Source organism: Cloeon dipterum, chromosome 4, assembly GCF_949628265.1.
Source record: "Cloeon dipterum chromosome 4, ieCloDipt1.1, whole genome shotgun sequence".
NCBI lineage: Eukaryota > Metazoa > Arthropoda > Insecta > Ephemeroptera > Baetidae > Cloeon > Cloeon dipterum.
The window spans coordinates 31,287,885-31,307,451 of NC_088789.1; the positions used below are offsets into that span (position 1 = coordinate 31,287,885).

The following is a 19,567-nucleotide window of genomic DNA, read 5'->3' on the forward strand; positions in this document are numbered from 1 at the left end:
TATACGCTGTTGAGAAGCGATCTACTTGCGCACGGTGGAGGACCGCAGATGTTCTGATTGGTCAAATAAGAAACTGATTTCACCGCCGGCCAATCAGGACGTCCAGAATCCTCCGCCGCGCCAAAAAGATCGCTCTTTTCCTCGCTAAACACGCAGGAAAGGTTGAAAGAATGTATTGTTATCAGCTTTCCTTTTGTTATTTTTACCTCAAATTAAGGTTTCCCCGCCGATTCCGGGTGTTCCGGTTCCTCGATCTTGTTGGATGTCAAAAATGTTACCCTGTGTTGCTGATGTATATATATTTATTTATTTCTTCGTAAATACAAAAATCACTTTTTAGCAAACTGCCATCAATAATTTAGCAGCAAAACGTTCTGGTAAGCAGCTTGAAAATTTTTATAATTATTAACCGATAAACTAAAACTAAATTCGAAAAACATAGATGCCATAGGAAGTTTGAAAGTAGTTGGAGGAATGACCTTCTACTTGCGAACCCCTAATTTGGCGGATATGAATGTTGTAATGACAATCAAACTGATTATTCGATTATGGTTTGATTAATTCAAACCCTGATTAGTCCGCGAGTTTTGCATTTCAACACTGCTGCGCACTCGGAATGAGGCTTTACGAGCCATCAACAAAAGCAGATTTAGACGTGGCTAAAAGTCTTTCAAGTATTTTAATTTTTTTCAATTAAAATGTATATATACCTAATGATATTTACTTTAGTTCATCCTTTGCATTTAATTGTGGGCGAGACGCAATCCATCAACCGAACGCATGAGGCGTATTGCCGCAGCCGCGCCATTTTGGCAGACGACCTATACACATTCCCCACGGGCATCAATAGATATCCCATAACCGAATCGATCTTGGGAGTCAACGCATACTATAAAATACTTACCGTGACGTACGTCGAGAACCAAAACATTCACGACATGTTTCTCAAAGGGGTTAATTTCAGGAGTTTTAATTCTTTTGCTTGTGTTTGAAAAGGAAAAGTTTCATAAATGTGTGCTATACATATAGATGATATGTAGAAGATAGTTACACTGTTTACATAGCGATAGTGGAATATATGAGCAAAAGTTTACTAATAAATACAGACCCTTTCAAAAATATTTAAAATTCAACCATGAAGTTCGCTCAAAATTAAAAAAAAAATATCGAAAGGCTTATTTCGAGAGCCTGGGGCACATTACGGCACGGAATTTTAATTTGACTTTGAAATGGCCCAGCGTTGCCTTTTTCTGCCGTACTCTGTCCCCTTGAAATGTGAGTACGGCTATTAGCTACTGAACATCATAAGAATACCTATAAAATTCAGCAACAAGGATCAAACTCACGATTTTGATGCAAGCTCTCAAGGGAGAGGTGCAGTACAGCTTGATCCTAGAAAACCTCACTGAGATCAACAAAACACGGCACTTTGAACCTTAATAAACACTGATATCACGCGAAATCCAACAAAACCATTGCAGAAACACATCACACACGCGAAAATATGGTCTGGCCAGCTGAGAGATTTTCAAAGCATTACAAAAGCTCCTCTATTATAGTTCTCCAAACACAGTCGAGTGGCGCTTTCAGCATTGGTTGAAGAATTCGAACGGACGAATATAAATACTATTCAAGCCTGTTACTCAAGTGGGAAAGGCTCCGGAAACGAAATTCGCATGGATTTTGTGTGAGATCAGAAAATGAGTGCGCTGTTTAAATTTGTGTTGTGAATACGAAAGAACTCTCATTGTCAGTGGATTAAATTTAGAAGCTTTTGCTTAAGTGCCGAAAAATCTCGTAATTTTTTGTTAAGGATCAATATGAATTAATTATCACGCGAAACAAGCCGTTCTCGTTTCTAAACTGACACTGTTTTGGTCAAAAGATTTGAAATTATTTGCAATTACTTGTGTTTGAGATATGCACGCGTGTTTATTTCCGATTTTGGATTCGCCTACTATAATGTTACACACACTACTGTAGACAGCATATAATCTGAAAAATAAAATGTTTTTAAAAGATATTAAAGATTGCTTTTGATAAAATTTGTCTTTACAAAAAATCAAAGCATATTTTCGAAGTTTAAGAATAAAAATTGTTATCAATTTTAAATCGCAAGTAAATCTTGAAAATGATTTAATACTTTTTAGTCCAACTCTAAGCCTGAACCTTTTAGCTTTTGTCTTTTCTAATTTTTTTCCAGATTTAAAAATTATGGGATATTTGCAGATAAATTGCAGCGAAAGAAGTTGTCAAATATTTCAAAAATAACAATGTATTTCAATTAAGCAACAACAAAATGAATATATCAGATATGCCATCGCAAAATAACAAATCTTTGAATACCCATTCCTATATGTATATTTCAAGTTTCAATATAATTATCAATGCAGCACAATGCAGAGTGTGGACTCATAAAGATATTATTAATATTTCCTAATAGCTTATTGCTGCAGTTATAAAGTTATGTTCATCTCTGATTCAAATGTTTGCACTGAAAACAGGAAATGTGTTCCGAGTCTGTTCCATTCTCAACGGGCAGTTTAGTTTCATCATTTTTAATTGATTAATTTACACCTGGCACCATATGGTTTAAATGTATTGATTTGCAAGAATAAACAAGAATGATTAATCAGAAAAATTCCGTATTAAGAACATAGAATCTAAAACATTTCCAACTTAATTATCTTGACTGTTGAAGTAGTTTCACGGAAAGATCGCCGGAAAACTGCTTCCACAAAAATACCCCGAAGGAGAGAGCTTTTAAGTAAAGGCGTCGAAAATCAAAACCGGACTTTAACATTGGCTGATAATTTCATTTTCAGGTTCATTTATTGAAAGCATGTGATCGAGTCCTGCTGGTTTTATTTTCTCTCAAGCGTCTCAAGTCCTTTTTTGTTTTTCAGCTTGAATTTAGTCCGGTGAAAGCATTAAAATGGAAAAGTTACCCGACAGTTTAACATACTCTCATTCATATCAAACAGGAATTGAACGTATGCCGGTCAATAAAAGTGATATTATAGTCTGAAATGGCCTTCAATGTTATAACCGGAGGCAGCAGTACCTAATGATCAGCAGAGTAATTTCCGTCCTTACTAACGCTTATTTCATTGACACTAAAAAAATTCATAATTAAAAAGTAATATGAAAACGAAAGGAATTTAGGAATTCATTAAATACCCTCCATACAAGAGGAAAATATGTAAACCACCGCCATTAAAAAGTTGCTTTGATGTTGGATTTTGACTTTTTTACAATTCAGATAGTAGAAAGAATTTTTAATAAATGAAACGTGTAATCCGTATATTCGTATTAAGCTTTAAAACACGATGTAATTACTTCTGGATTCGTATAAATTGGGACAAATATTTTTATTGTTATATTAATTAATCTTCTGATAAACAAACCAGCATACAGCCATCTTAAAAATAATCAGCTGTTTGATAGTTAATGCCGGATGACTTTTAAGTAATTGTAATTTTAAAAGATGCCTTCTAACGGAACAAATTCGGCAGTGACCAAGAATATCAAAGTAAGAGATGATTTATTCACAAGTTCAAGTTTATTTCGCTAGGGCAATGGCATAGCTACACCAACATCATCAAACATAAAGCGCAGCAGTCCCCACAGGACAGCGAAACAACATTCGATGCTGCGCGCAGGCAGGAAAAGTTTCGCAATTGTTCGTTTCGTGAAAATGAGAACGGAAGCAGCTGTGTGGAAAATGTGGAAAGCTGCACACTGCCTGATGCAGGGACAGATGTCATCACAATGAGTGTCAATATATTACTTTCAATTGACGACTTTTATTTTCCTACAAATTATAAATAATGAATCAGCGGTTCTATTTTTCTGCCCATAATTCTTTGTATATTTTTAAACAAATAGAAGTTAAGAATATTTTAATGTTATTACTTGCGCGGTATTAAGGAATAATCTAATTAAATAATTCATTTGAAAGTTTGAATGGTAAGAAAATGAATTTGCTGAAAATGATTAAGTGTTTTGCGTCAGTGAATTTTGTGGTAAAAAGGACAACTCTCAGTCCTACAGGAAGTGCGCACCGTATTCATTCGTGAAAATGACGTGAAACTGTGTGTTAGAGGGATTCCGGTGAATCAGTCCGGCTACAAATTTCAACTCGTTCGCAATGAGTTTTTGGTATCTCCTGACTCTGCTTATTATATTAATTTTCACCGTACAACAATCAGAACCTAATGTAAGTAAGCTGATAACTTTATTTCCAAGCACTTTGCTTGATGTTCATTAATAATGATTTCTCACGTCTCTGTTTTTTCTATTTAAAATATTTTCATTTTCATCTGCATTATTTATTATTCTACACAGAAAATCAGGTTGAAACCATTAAAGACAGTCAATTCCAACAAAAAACTATGTGAGCGATTAAATAGTTAGATATTATTTTGTTTCTTTTCTAATAAAACTCAAAATTTAAAGCGCAAAACAAGGCTGGTCGGAGAATCACCATCATAAGATGTTGCGGATTCAAAAGATGTCTCCCAGTAAAGAACACGACCAAAACGAGGTCTTCAGTAATTCCAACAAGCAGCACAGTAAGAAACTTATAAATCTACAATTTTATAAAATCTATAAATTTTCACAAAGCTGGTGTCGAAAAACGAAGGCTCCACAGCAACAGCATCGTTTCCGAATGTCGCAACCAACCCAACAGGAAGCTCCAGCAGCGAAACAACATTCGACAGTAAAAGTTTCGAAACTACGGAAGTTAAAATGGAAAATTCAACCGCGCTGCCAGTTTCGAGTAGCAATATTTTCGACAGCAGCACTCCTCAAACAGCAAAAGAGAAGACTGTCAGTGACGTCACCACCCAAAAAAATAATTTCATCAGCACAGAATCAGCACCAACAAGCGAATCAATTAATTTGTCAAGTGGCAACATTGCTAGCAATTTTGGTATTTCATTTTTCTCCATACTTTCAAATTCTCAAGCATCCCGGCAGATTCAACAACAACCAATGGGGCGGCATCAGTGGCGACTGCAACATCTCTAGCGATATCAACAACTAGATCGCTAAATCTGACTAATTCGGTTATTTCTACCAAATCAACAGCACCTCTAACCTCAAACAGTAATGCAGCAGCGACAACAAAACCTACTACAACAACTTTAAAAGCTATTGCTACTACGCCAACCTCTAGAACAACTTTAAAAACAATTATTTCTACAACTACAGTACGCTTTGAGGTTTGAGAGAAACATTTACACCAAGAATTTTCTTCTAGGTGATTTCGTGTTCTTTGACGTGCTCCAATTTTAATACTTTTCAATCAGTAATAATTCATTTTTTGTATTATCACGATTTTATATTAATCTACAAAGAAATCGCCTCTGCCGAAATCACCGCAATGTAAGTGGTTATTTTTATTAATGAAAGAACAAAACTGGAAGCTGTGGGGTTTCATAACAGCCGATGGTTCGGTACAAAAGGCGAGCAAGTGCAACAGACAGTATTTCGTCTCCACTGTTGCCGTGAGTAATTTTCACGAATTTTATTACAAAACATCAGAAAAATAAATAGGCATCAAGAAATGAGGCAGCTTCGCGGTGCACGGCGATGAACATGACCCTTTTGACCGTCACATCTCTCGAGGAATTGGACTGTCTGGCCAGTTTGAAGGGTTAAATTCGAATATTTAGAATTTTTAAAGGGCAAATAATCAAGTATTGTTCAGACGGTACTTTCTGGACAAGTGGCTCAAACGAGGATGCGAATTGCGACTTGGAAAAAAAGTACGCTTGGTGTTCCACTGGCTACAACATTTCCACCGCTTTGGTCTCGTCTCCGAGTTTCTGGCTTCCAACCAACGCACCCCCTTCCGCCCTAGAACGATGTCTAGCCGTTGTCCTCTCCACCACCCCGCAAAAGGGGATGGTGCACAAAAACTGCGTCGACCAACTTCCCTACATCTGCCAATTCACCGTTGACTGTCCCCGCAGTCATCAATGCGTGAAAAATGTTTGCTTTAAATCGTCCTAAACAGCCCTTAAATAGTATTTTCTTAAGACCTCGTTGTTTGATTCGAAAGGAGACTTGATGAGTATTAAAGATTATTTAATTTAACTCAGAAAATATAATTCTTATTCAAGACAAATCTTCTCATGGACTGTGGATCGACATTGGCAACTACACTTATCTTTTTGGGAACAAACCGGTTTTTTCAGTTAATCTTAAAAACAATTTAATAAAAAAATAACATTTCACAGATGTCTTGGCTATCCAACTACCTTTATTGCTGTGCTTTGGGAATGGAAACACTCAACATTGACAATGCGGCTGAGCAACTGGGCCTCACAGGCATGACCCTCGGCAAAAATTCAAGTAAACAAAGAACAATACAATAAATAGATAAAAAAATCTTTCTCCTAGACAACTGGAAGGCGAATTTTAACTACTGGACTGCCGGCACGAAAAAGGGATCTTCAGAGTTTTCATGGTGCGAGCCCACGGGCCCGACAATTTTCGACCAGGGGCTCTCTTGGGAGGCCGGCCAGCCCGACAACGCCGCTGGAAACGAGAGTTGTGTTCACTTTCGCTTCATTTTGAATTCAACGGGAACCGTCATGACCGATAGAAACTGCAATAGCAAATTCATTTTCGCGTGCAAGGTGCAAATAATTCGAATGAACAAAGATTTAAATTAATATGATTATTCAAACCGGTTGTACTCATAGAAATGTGGATTATCTGACTAAACAGAAAATTTAAACATGTAATTAAATTCCAGGCTCAACGCATTACGCCTACTAAAACGTGCGAAGCTTCATGCCCTGCTAAAACTTGCACGAAAGATGTGACTTAATTTTAACAAATTTACATATTTATTTATAATTTTTAAAATCAAGGCGAGTCTCTTTAACGCTTCCAGCGGCTATCTCTTAGGTTCAAATCATACGACATCCATAGAAAGTTTTATTTTAACATTTTTAAATAGACTACACGTATTTTGGCGATTGGTACGATGGGTGCGGCCGCTTCCTTTTAACATACCTCGCCAAGACAGTTAGTTATTCCCAGTTTTAATGGAATTATATATTAATTTTAATCCAATCCATCACACCAAAGTCTGACTGGACGGCTGCTCGGGATAATTGTTGCGCTGTTGGAATGAATCTGGCTTCCATTGAGTCTGCGGGAAAACTAAAATGCGTTTCCAGAATAATCTCTGGTAATTGTTATAGAATTAAATTGCTATCACTATATGATTTAAACCCTAGAATCTTCTCCACGGATCATCGGCGATTTTTGGCTTTCTGGCACGGGCTCAGGGTGCGATTCAAATTTCCGGTGGTGCTCTTTGGGTCGCGATTTCGTCAACTCTGAGCTCAAGTGGAAGGCTGGACACCCCAAGGTGGGTCTCAACTGCGTTTATCTCGAGGCGAGAAACGAGTCAGTTCTCTTGGCCACTGCTGACTGCGCCGAGCAGAAATATTTTCTGTGCGAGGCCAAAAAGGCGGCAAACTCCTCTCAACTCGGCACGCAGGCCGAATGCGCTGACATTTGGAACGTCACGAGCGGTTGGAAAAATTATATAACAGTCTAAGAAGAAACAAACTCTTTTTTAACTTAGAGCAAATCGACCTCCTATTGAATGTCTCAGCTTTTATTACGTCAAGTATCTCAATTAATTTGAAGGTATGAAAATTTGGTTTTTTATTTCCTTTTCTTTAAAACCTTTGTTTAGTGCTTCTTGAAATGCATGGGCGTGGAAATTGGATTGGTATCATGATTTTAATTTAATTTAATAATTAATAATTGAAATTATAAGCTTCAATTGGGAGGGCTTAGTGGCATAGACATGTTGCTGCAAATAGAATTAGTGTCACAGGAAGAGCCTAAGAAAATGGAAGATGGATTTGGAGCTTTCGACGAGTGCAGCGGCAAAAGTTTGATTTATTTTAAATTATATGCATTATAATTATTTGTTTTTTTTAAGAATTTGATGACGAGTGCGTGACAGCTCACGAGATTTACAAATGCGGCCTGGAGAAGCAACCGGACATGGTCACAAAAATAATCAGCAATAACTACGACTCATCATCTGTGGTTAGTTTAATAACTCTGGTTTACTTTTTTCTTCCTTTCAACTTGAAAATGAAACTGTTTTAAAACACGGGTTGAGTGATCTGTGTGTTACACACTGTCGAAAAGCGATCTATTTGCACTTGGCGGAGAACCGTGGATGGTCTGATTGGTCAAGTAAGAAAATGATTCCACATTCCACCGCCGGCCAATCAGGACGTCCAGAATCCTCCGCTGCGCCAAAAATTTCGCATATTTCCTCGCTGATCACTCAGGAAAGGTTGAAAGAATATATTGATATCAGCTTTCCTTTCTATTTTAATCATAAATTAAGGCTTCCCCGCCGATTCCGGGTGTTCCTGTTCCTCGATCTTGTTGGATGTCGAAAATGTTTCCCTGCGTTGCTGATGTATATATATTTATTTATTTCTTCGTAAATACAAAAATCACTTTTTAGCAAAATGCCATCAATAATTTAGCAGCAAAACGTTCTGGTAAGCAGTAAAATTTCTTGAAACTTTTAAATATGAATAAACATTTAATAACGAAAGTCAAATTATACATAATAGACGCTTTCGGAAGTTTAATAGATGTTGGAGGAAAGACTTATTATAAGAGAACCATTAATGATTTCCCGAAATTCAATGTTGTAATAACACACAAACTGAATATTAGAATAGTTTAATTAATTATAACCCTGATTAGTCCGTGCGTTTTGCATATCAACACTGCTGCGCACTTGGAATGAGGCTTTTCGAACCGGCAACTCTGGCAGATTTTGACCTGGCTAAAAGTTTTTACAGTACTTTTAATTTCTATGATATTTCCAGACGCTCTATACTGATATTTCCTTCAGATTTGGCTTTGCATTTAATTGTGGGCGAGACAGAATCCATCAACCGAACGCATGAGGCGTATTGCCGCAGCCGCGTAATATTGGCTGACGACCTATACATGAACCCCACTGGATTTAACAGATATCCCACAACCGAATCGATCTTCGGATTCTTCACGTTCACTAAAAAATTTACTGTCACTTCTAGGGAGAACCAAAACATTCACGACATGTTTCTCAAAGACGATTATCCCCAAATATATAACTCCTTTGCTTGTGTTTAAAAAGGATTAATTGCATAATATGTATTATTCTCTGAAGAAAATGAATTATTCTTGCAAATTCACCATTTTATGATGTAAAGGGTTTTTGGTGCGTAAGTGTTCGGAGCAATATTCCTTATTTGTATTAATACATACCTTTTTTAGCATATCAAGAATATGGTTCTTCATTTCGAAAAAAAAAATTAATCGCTCACTTCCAGAGCGTGAAGTGAGAACTGCTATATTAATGACTAACCAACATAGAAATGATACAAATTATTTAATTCAGCAAAGAGGGCAGGTATACTTACATTTTTGAAGAAATAGGTCTCAAGAGGAGGTTTGCACAGCTCGTACAATCCCAGGACACCTCACTGATCAGCTAAACGTGGCACTTCTTGAAGATGTCACTCAAAATCCACGCGAAATTCGCAAAATCCATCGAAAAAACAGAAATACGTCACACGCGCGAACACATACATATGGTATGGCCAGCGCCGCCAGCGGAGAATTTCAAAGCATTGCAAAAGCTCCTATTAGTTGTCCAAACACACTGTCGAGTGGCGCTGTGATACTGTGACGATTGGTCGGAGAATTCAAACAGACCAATCAACGTCATTGCTTACATTTAATTATTGGCCAAGCCAGATTCTCGCGTGGAAAATGCTCCAGCAACTGAATATTTGCGAAATTTGCATGGAATTTGAGTGAGATCAGCAGTTAGTAATTAAATGAGTGCAGTCATGTTTTTAGTTCTGTCCTTGGGATCCGACGAATAATGCAGCTTTCACTGTCAGTGGGAAATTAATATTTAACGCTTATTTGCTTGACAGGGGAGTGCCGAAAAATCCCTTTTGCCACCTTTTACTTTTATTCTGAGTGCTGCTCTGTTTAAATTAATTATCAGGCGAATTAAGCCGTTCTCGTTTCTAAACTGACACTGAGAGTTAGATCTATAGATTTGAACTAATTTGCGTTTTTTTGTGTTTGAGAAATAATGCGCGTGTTTATTTCCGATTTTGGATTTGCGTTACGCCTTTAGTTCCGGAAAAAATTGCACAATTTTAAACAACCAAACGCAACTCTCTTCTGTTAAGAGAAATGGGCTGCAAAATAAATTCGACCTAGAGAAAATTTGGAGGTTCGTTGAAAGATGCGCAATTTTGCCGCGACCAGAATGTTTAATGATACATTTTTCTGACATTAATAGTCATGAATTATACGTCTTGATATTGTTGTTTTATCGTGTGGACAGCGTAATCTGAAAAATAAAATGTTTTCAAGAGATGTTAAAGTTTGCATTTGTTTAATTTTGTCTTTAAAATAAAATCAAATGACTATTAATGCATGATTTTTAAGGAAATAGGAAGACTCGTAAAAAAAATTCATTCCAATGTAAAGCAAATTTAAAATGCATAGTGGTAAAAGAAAAATCAATACAACTATAAAATTAACATATTTGTGTCATCTTCAAAATAACAAAAAATAAATCTAATTAAGGGAGCGATCAGTGACCATTTAAAACAGTTAATCACAGCATTTTACTGTTACTTCTGTTGTCAAGTTGTATTTAAAATCATAACAATATGTTAAAAAATATATTTGACATTTTGAAGTTGTTTCGAAGTTTGATGTTAAACAATAAAAAATTGTTATCAGTTTTAAATCACAAATAAATCCTGAAAAGTGATTTATTGTTTGATTATTTTAGTCTGACTCTAATCCTGAAACTTTTAGCTTTTAACTGTCTTTTTTAATTTTTTTAACGTTAAAATTCATTGAACATATAGAGATAAGTCGCAGCGAAAGATGTTCTCAAGTATTTCATCCATTAAAATTTAACTCAATTCAACAAAATATTAATAAATCACATAGATATGACGACATTTCAAATTAACAAAAATTTTGAAAAAGCATTCCAAAATGATGCAATGTAATTATCAATTCAACACAATGCAGAGTTGTGACTTACTTTTGAATAAAGAAAATTCATTTTACTGTTTCACCTCTGATTAATCTGTTTCGTACTAAATTCGAGAAGTGTGTTCACACAAGTCTGTTCCTTTCTCAACAGGCGCAGTTTCATCATTTCAGACTGATTAATTTAAAACTGGCACCATTTTAATCATTTTAATCATACGTAATAAAAAATACTTTTATTTATATTCAGTAATCTAAACGAGTTTTATTCATCAAAAAGAGATCAATCAGATCATTATCCAACATAACGGAAAATACATTGTAGAAATTTTAAAAAGTTCACAAAGAATTTTCACAAGGAAAATCATTTATTTTAATAGTTCTTATACCTATCAAAGAATGGCATGCATAGAAACACTTTTTCAGCGTTTTAAAATTTGAATCCTTTCTCAGCTAATAGCTTCATAATTTCCTTGTCTCCTTTTTCAGCGGCCAACTGAACGATAGTTTTTCCAACTGGCGCAGGCTCTGCACATAGGCCAGGAAGCTTTTCAATCAGGTATTTGACACTTTTTACTTTGTTAAAGTGAACACTGTAGTGTAATAAATTTTCCGCTCCATTTTTCACTGTTAAATCCGCACCAAGTCTCACCAATTCTTCGGCAGCAACAATGTAGTTATAATAAAACGCCTGGTGCAGTGGTGTTAACCCAATTTTACTTTTTCTGTTTACATCGAGACCATACTTGTTACCGAGAAAAGTGATAATTTCCTTTCCGTGTGACATATTGCACGCAGCGAGATCCAAAACTGACGATTTTTGTTTTCCGGCCAAAGCACGAGGGTCAAGGCCGCATTCGTCCACCAACCATTTGCACATGTCCAGGTCTGCATGCATTGCTGCGATGTGTAGAGAAGTTTTTCCATCCCCACGGAGGTCTTTTACAAGATTTTGTTTCTTTTCTTTGTTAGTACAAGTTGGTTGAATTTGTTCAAGTCCACTATATCCTTGCCAGCTATATGATAAAATACATAAAATATTAGATTTTTCAAATTAAAATTAGCTGTTATCACCTACTTTTGTAAGTTTTCCGTGACACTACCGCAACGAAGCAACTGGGGTGGATATGTCTTAACGCTTTGCTTTTGAAGCTTTCGTATGTTTTGAAACTTAGCTTGTCATAGTTAATTTTCTCCGTGATATGTTATTTTTATAACTTGTTTTTAAATTGACTGTTGAAAAATATTATCTTAAATTGAAATCAAATTCCCGCATAAAAAAATATAACCCAGGAATATCCGGAATAATCTTAGATTAATCAAAATTTACCAGAAAAAATTAATCCAAAAAATTGATCCAGGATTAATCCTGTATTAATTGAGATTAACCTAAGAATGTTTAAGATCAATCTAGAGATTAATCTAAAAAATATATCCTTAGATTATTCTTTAGATCATTCTGAGATTAATCCAAAAAAATAATTTTTGGAATTTTCTTAGAATGAATCCAGATTAATCTTAAAATGTTTTAAAGTCAATCTAGAGATTAATTTACAAGAATATCCCTAAAATAATCCCAAAGGGGAAATTTGAATATAGTTAATAGAATATCCCCAGATTATTCTATGGATCATTCTGAGATTAATTCTAAATATTTTTTTAATATTCCTAGAATATTCTTTAAAAACCCGAAAAGAGAAGAACTTATATTTTTCTTACAATTAAAAACACAAAAATAAGTACGAAACATAATTTAATCAAGAAAATGAACTGCCATATTGTTAAATATTTTGAAATCGTTATCACAAAAAATATTTTTTCTCGCAAATATTTTTTTAATTAATGCGATGGATTCAATTTTTATATTAAAACCTAACAAATTTTTCATTATCTTAACAAAAAATTATGATGCCTTTATTTTTCAAAGAATCTGCCGAGATTAAAAAGGGTAAAAATCATAAATGCGATTGAATAAATTAATTTCTTAACACAAAGAGTCTTAATTAATGCTACCGACAACCGGGCAAATTTGAAAGAAAGGTCAGAAGGACAAAAAGGGTTAAAAGGGCGATTTTAGTGTGCGCGTGGTTGCGGCGGCTGCACATGCATGCACGCACTTGCATGGAATGCCTGCTGCCTGCCTCTGTTGTGGAGCGGGGGAGGGGCGACGGGCGGTGGCAGCAGGACTAGCGAGCAGCAGCAGCAAGAGACTTACAAAATCCTGCTTCGCTCTCTTTGTCTAACGCGTCAACGGTCAACCGCCGTTCAAATCAAAGTTATTAACGGACGCAGGACGCCGGACGCCGCCAGTATGGGACAACACGGACGTCCCGCGGACTCGGACGGATGGCCTGGATCTTGCGGTTAACAGGGTAAGTCCCATTTTATAGATTAGCGTCCAAAGAAATTAGAATAGATCGCGCAACTTTGACATCCAACGGTTTTATGGTAAAATTACACTTTTCGCCGCTACTTATGCAGTTTTCGCCACCAATATTTTGATATATGGGATTCTCGCCAGTCCTTAAGTTATTAATTAGAACCCCATAAATAAGTTTGGGTGGCGGAAACTGTAAATCGGTGAGGAAAAATGTAATTTTTCCATGTAAATCACCGGTGACATTTTTTCTTTTACGCTTAAGAGAATTTAGAATGGCATGCTTTATTACACATTCTGATTCAATTGGCTTTGCAAGGAAAATGGAAAAATATTATGCATGCACTTTTAATACTTGAACCTTCCATTTTCCAAGCAAAACTAATTGAAATAAGCTTTTATTTATATTTTTCTATGAGTCGCTTCCCCTTTTTTTAGCTTCAAGCCATCCGCAGATATTTTGCACGACTGAAAAAGATGTAACCGTTAAAGTTCTGCAGTTTGGGCTTCAAGATCGGCGATGCTGGCATCGTATAATAAAAAATTTTGTAGCTGTAATATGTGATATGGTTAAAAACTAATAAAGTTTGCATATTTTTTACATTTAATGAAGTTTGTAATTTTTTAAATAATTCCAGATGAATCGCAATAATAAACGATTTTGGTATATTCTAGGAACAATCCGAGGTTAATATTAAGAACATATTAGAAATAATTTTTGTCGCACTTTATGTTGATCTTAAAATGATATTAGAATAACCAAAGAATGTTCCAAGATTAACCGAAAAGAATAATCCTATGTAAAGATTTGATACGCTAAATATTAATCTTAGATCAATCCCAAGATTAATCCATAAGTATATTCTGAGAATGTTCTAAGATCATTCTTTAAAGCTTTTTGAAACAAAGCCCGGCAGAATAATCCTGGAACATTCTAAGGTTATTCTCTTAAATTAATCTACAGATTAATCCAGTATCACGAAAAACCGTATCATAAGTTCATATATAATTAATTTTTTAGATTAATCCTGGGCGAAGTCGGTTTATTCTTAGAACATTCTCAGGCGATATTTTTTTATGCGGGTTACTATCATGCAATGTATAGAAAAAATGTTTTGAAAAGTAGTAAAGGTTTTAAAGCTCACGAAAGCTATTTAAAGCAAAGTTCAAACAAGTTTACACCTCAGTCGCTGCGCCGCTGTAAAAGCTAACTGTTGGAGCAGTGTCCCGGAAAACTATTTCAAGTAAGAGAAAACTGGCTTTTATTATTAATATTTAGAAATTAATTTATTGTAAAATACAGCACACAGGATGGACTCAGACGAATTTAAAAAATTAATTATCATAAAATCCGCACTGACTGAATGGTATACTGTGAACAAGAAAACGTTCATCGACTTCCAAAGAGACTCATTGACACCTCTGCAGGTCGCTGGGATGATCGATGGAGTCGATATGTGTCGACATTTCATTGAAAAAGGCGCCGATTTCAATGTTAAATGTAAAGAACTCGACGCCACGCTGATGCACTGCGCTGCCCTGAACGAACAGCACGGATTGGAACTGATCGATTACTTTTCATCTCTGGGTTTGAAGCTGGACGCAAAAGACAAGTTTGGAGATGAACCACTTCAATACGCAATCAAAATGAATAATTCGAAGGTTGTTCAGAAACTGCACTCATTAAACTGCCCCGAGGAAGAGAGTAACAAGAACAAACCTGAATCTCGATACCACTCAAGTTTAGCCAAAATGGTGATGGAACAGGATAAAGGGCTGCTGAATGATTTCGGTGTGACGGGAAGATCAGCAATTCACCTTGCAGCTATGCTCGGCGATCTTGACATATGCAAGTGGCTTTTGAACGAAGGCGCCGACGTTCGATCTTTGACAAAGAATGAATACGAGGACAGCGTGCTTCACTGTGCCGCATTGAACAAATCGCACGGCAAAGAACTTGTGCAGTATTTCGTTTCCGAGCATTGCTTTGACGTGAACGCGAAAGACAAACTTGGGTTCACGCCTCTCCATTTTGCATTGTTCAAGGAAAACATCGAGACTGTCGAAGAATTGTTGCAACGCGGCGCAGACATAGCAGTAAAAAGGGCCGCCAATGACTCCAACGATTTGGAAAATTTGATGCACTGCTGTGTAAGGTGGAACAAATTGAAAAGTGCTAAATTTTTGCAAGAAAAGAAACGAAATCTGGTAAAAGACCTCCGCACCCTCTGCGGGTATGGATATACATCTCTTCACATCGCAACAATGAATGCAGACTTGGACATGTGCAAATGGTTGGTGGACGAATGCGGAATGGACCCTCATGCTTTGGCTAGAAAACAAAAATTGTCTATTTTGGAATACGCCGCATGCAACATGACACATGGAAAGGAATTAATTACATATTTCGTCAAGAAGCATGCACTCGATGTGAACAGGAAAGACGAATTTGGATACACACCACTGCACCAGGCGTTTTATGTTAACAATATTGTTGCTGCCGAAGAATTGGTGAGACTTGGCGCAGATTTAAAAGTAAAAAATGGACCGGAAAACTTATTACAATTCAGTATTCGCAATGACAAAGTTGAGAGTGTCAAATTTCTGTTCGTGAAGCAACCTGCCCTAATTGCAGAGGCCGGTAATTCGATAGTTTCACTAGCCAAAAAACACGCAGGCAAAGAAATGAAGTCATTTTTAGTTGAGAAAGGATTTTTACCTGAAGTGTTGGCTCAATGAATCCACATAATAATGTTGCAGTGAGAAAAAATCATGAAAATATAACGATGTCTATTCTGTATTGATCCTATAGGTAATTTTATGTCTTTTATTATCTGTTCTTTGCCTTTATAGATAGTCTGTATGTTTTGAAACTCTTACTACTTTTCATTACATATTTTCACTATTAATCGTTGAGATTACTTGTTATTAAATTTATGATGTATTTATCGATAGGCTTATTTGTAAGTAGTAGAAAATAAATTCTTCGTAAATTTATCTCGAAAGCTTTTCAAATGGATTGATATTTTTATTAACACATTATTTTTAAGAAGTCTTGTTAGTTTCCCTTAAAACTTCAACATATTTTATATAAAATGAAAATTTTAATTGACATGAATTCACATGTTTTAACAATCAACTCGAGATGTAGCGGTTTTTATTCCTTGGGGGTAGACTTTTTAAAAATATCTTGATTGTTTGACATGTTTGTTTTCAACATTCTCCCCTATCCTTAACATTAAAATAAACTATTTTGTACGCGGTTGCATGGCTGAGGTGCCTTTGCCATAATTGTCTGAGTCTGAGAGCCAATTATTGCAGGTGAATAAAATGTAATACAATATTTATTTATGTGAATTGATATCGTCGATCTATTAAAGTACTAATTTAATTTTAATATTGCTCTCAAAACATTTACCTTCAGCTATGCTCAGCGATCTTGACAAGTTTTATTTATAATCATAAAAATATTTTTGAATTTTTTTGAAGTTCAAAATAAAATTCCTATCAGTTTTCAATCGCAAATATTTTCTACAAAGTTAATTAGACCTATTTAGTATGACTTGTACTCTTTACTTTTGTATTTGTTACCTTATTCTTGTAATAATTTCCTGAATAAAATAGGATATTTAGCGATAAGTCTGAGAAAATACGCTGGAATATATCCCAGCAGAAAATCTTGAGCATTAATGAGCGAGCAAGGCTGCTCATTCTTGCTCGAGTTGCTTTTTTAGGCATTTTTCATGCTCAGCTCGCTCATCGCTAAAATCGCTCGCGAGCAATTCTTGGTTTTTCTTGCTCGAGCGGCTCGCATCAAAAAAGAGCAGAAATTGCTCGCGAGCAATTCTTGTTTTTTCTTGCTCGAGCGGCTTGTATTAAAAAAGAGCGTAAATTGCTCGTTTTTTCTGGCTCATTTCCGCTCTGCTCGCTCTTGCTCACTTTTGCTCATGAGCAACCCTTGCTTTTTTCAGCTCAACCTGCTCGAGCTTAATTGAACTCGCTAATTTTCTGCTCATTCATGCTCTGCTCGCTCTTGCTCACTTTTGCTCATGAGTAACACTTGCTTTTTTCAGCTGACACTGCTCGAGCTGAAAGTGTCTTGCTAAATTCGGCTCATTTCACGCTCGGCTCGCTCTCGCTCATTAAACTGGCTTGCGAAAATATTTGCCAAAATATAGACAGTCGCCAATGATTTATTTTGGTTTTATATTTACGAATCAAATTGAATGCTTCAGATTAACATGCATGCATGAGACCAAAACGAGGATGGGTTATTAATGATAGATAAATAAAACTGTGTATATTATGCTTTTTACTGGGCCTCTTCATTATTTGGTGGAACACTAACATACTAGTGCTTTGCGCGGGTACAAATTTTCAACCCAAACCCGCACCGAACCCGCTTATTTCGTACCGCACCCAAACCGCACCCATATCTTTTTTCAAAATTTGAACCCGCACCCGCACCAAACCGCACTACGCCAACCCGCACCCGCAATCCGCCATATTGGATTTGCAAAATCTGGACCCGCACCCGCGGGTTTGGTGCGGGTTTTGCGGGTTCAACCCTCAAACCCGCGACCCGCGTAAAACAGTTGAGAAAACCCCGACTTTCCAATTTTTGCGGGTTTTGCGGACGTTCAAAGGTCAAAATCTGGGAATTTTTGATTAATTCGCAACTTTGCTCACGGTAGTCCTAGAACAAAAATTAAAAAACCCGTAAACTCGTCTCAACAAGGCAAACAACTTTTACATTGACCTCAAAGTGGTAGGTCAAAGGTCAAGGTCACAAAAATTAATTTTTGAAATTTTAACTCAAATTTGAAAATGAATAAAATATATTGAAATTTTTCAATTTTTTTCGAAGCCATTTTGTAGAACACAAAAAAATAAGTTAAAAACGTTAAAATTGGGAGTGGCGTTTTTCCTCATTTTTTTAATACAAAATGAAAACTTCGAAAGCCCTTGTTTTTTGAGGTTGGTTGAAAACGATGGTTAACCAAATCTCGACTTCTAATCATCCGAATTTCAAAAACCACATATCGTAGACTCCTATCGACATCTCTAAGTGCACTAAAGGGGTATAATTCGATTTTATATTTTATTTTAAAATTGAGACGAGATTTTTAGTGCAGAATTCGAGATTTGGAGCTCATCAAGCATTTTATTGTACCCTTTTCTCGATAAAAAAACTTTGTGCACCCGAATCTCGGGTTGTGGTTGTGGTGGTCCTATTTACAAAAAAATAAGTTCCGTTTGAAAGTCTTGAAGTGAACTAAGTAATTGAATGGATTTGAAGAAAACAATCACTCGTTAACATCATGATATGGTGTTGAAGCAAACGAAAAAATTCTAAATTTCAAGTTATTGAGGGGGTTAAAAAGGGGTTAGGGGTTGGTGGTTCTCGTACCCCTTTAGTGCACTTAGAGACGTCAAGAGGAGTCTAACGGTATGCGGTTTTTGAAATTCGGATGATTAGAAGTCGAGATTAGGTGAATCATCGTTTTTTACCAACCTCGAAAAACAAGGGTTTTCAAAGTTTTCAGTTTTTATAAAAAAAATATGAGGAAAAACGCCATTCCAATTTTTACCTTTTTAACTTAATTTTTCTTGCTCTACAAAATGATTATGTTATTTTTTTCTTAATATTCATTTTCAAATTTGAATTTAAAATCAAAAAATTAATTGTTGTGACCTTGACCTTTGACCTACCACTTTGAAGTCAATATAAAAGTTGATTGCCTTGTTAAGACGAGTTTACGATTTTTTTAATTTTTGTTCTAGGACCACCCTGAGCAAAGTTATGAAGTACTCAAAATTCCCATATTTTGACCGCAAACCCCGCAAAAATTGGAAAGTCGGGGTTTTTTCAACTGTTTTTTCGGTCAATTAGGGCAAAGTTAACGCAAAAAAATTTCATCAAAATCCATTGACCCCTGGACAACAATTTGTTGAGTTCAGAGATTGTGGCTCAATTATTACAAAAAAGTTGCGGGTTTGCCGAGTCAACCCGCACCCGCACCAACCCGCACTACGCCAACCCGCACCCGCAATCCGCCATATTGGATTTGCAAAATCTGGACCCGCACCCGCGGGTTTGGTGCGGGT

The 19,567-nt window shown here is 36.1% G+C and overlaps 2 protein-coding genes and 2 long non-coding RNA genes across 4 annotated transcripts; all 4 read left to right on the forward strand.

The window, feature by feature from the left end:
- Positions 1-5,363: 5,363 nt before the first annotated feature.
- LOC135944545 (uncharacterized) lies at positions 5,364-5,972 on the forward strand. Its single transcript, XR_010575345.1, has 4 exons — positions 5,364-5,391; positions 5,452-5,513; positions 5,563-5,662; positions 5,717-5,972. It is a non-coding gene; the product is annotated as an uncharacterized LOC135944545 (long non-coding RNA).
- A 73-nt stretch (positions 5,973-6,045) lies between these two features.
- LOC135943020 (uncharacterized) lies at positions 6,046-9,216 on the forward strand. Its single transcript, XM_065489409.1, has 17 exons — positions 6,046-6,082; positions 6,132-6,363; positions 6,412-6,650; positions 6,770-6,835; positions 6,888-6,924; positions 6,977-7,044; positions 7,108-7,210; positions 7,260-7,559; positions 7,613-7,677; positions 7,727-7,762; positions 7,811-7,928; positions 7,979-8,088; positions 8,399-8,473; positions 8,522-8,558; positions 8,634-8,713; positions 8,770-8,866; positions 8,921-9,216. The coding sequence occupies exons 2-17, from the start codon at positions 6,249-6,251 to the stop codon at positions 9,181-9,183; spliced, it is 1,809 nt and encodes a 602-aa protein (XP_065345481.1). The 5' UTR covers positions 6,046-6,082; positions 6,132-6,248; the 3' UTR covers positions 9,184-9,216.
- Positions 9,217-13,139: 3,923 nt separating this feature from the next.
- On the forward strand, positions 13,140-14,067 carry LOC135943478 (uncharacterized). Its single transcript, XR_010575198.1, has 2 exons — positions 13,140-13,454; positions 13,898-14,067. It is a non-coding gene; the product is annotated as an uncharacterized LOC135943478 (long non-coding RNA).
- Positions 14,068-14,770: 703 nt separating this feature from the next.
- LOC135943793 (alpha-latrocrustotoxin-Lt1a-like) lies at positions 14,771-17,454 on the forward strand. Its single transcript, XM_065490457.1, has 2 exons — positions 14,771-15,970; positions 17,431-17,454. The coding sequence occupies exons 1-2, from the start codon at positions 14,771-14,773 to the stop codon at positions 17,452-17,454; spliced, it is 1,224 nt and encodes a 407-aa protein (XP_065346529.1).
- Positions 17,455-19,567: the final 2,113 nt, after the last annotated feature.

Bases quoted from the DNA above. Each gene is read 5' to 3' on its own strand.
- LOC135943793 (XM_065490457.1), top strand. From the start codon at position 14,771: ATGGACTCAGACGAATTTAAAAAATTAATTATCATAAAATCCGCACTG. The intron at 15,971-17,430 runs GTGAGACTTGGC...TGCTTTTTTCAG, and splicing joins TTGTTGCTGCCGAAGAATTG to CTCAACCTGCTCGAGCTTAA.
- LOC135943020 (XM_065489409.1), top strand. From the start codon at position 6,249: ATGTCTTGGCTATCCAACTACCTTTATTGCTGTGCTTTGGGAATGGAA. The intron at 6,836-6,887 runs GTGACTTAATTT...TTTAAAATCAAG, and splicing joins CTAAAACTTGCACGAAAGAT to GCGAGTCTCTTTAACGCTTC. The intron at 7,678-7,726 runs GTATGAAAATTT...ACCTTTGTTTAG, and splicing joins GTATCTCAATTAATTTGAAG to TGCTTCTTGAAATGCATGGG.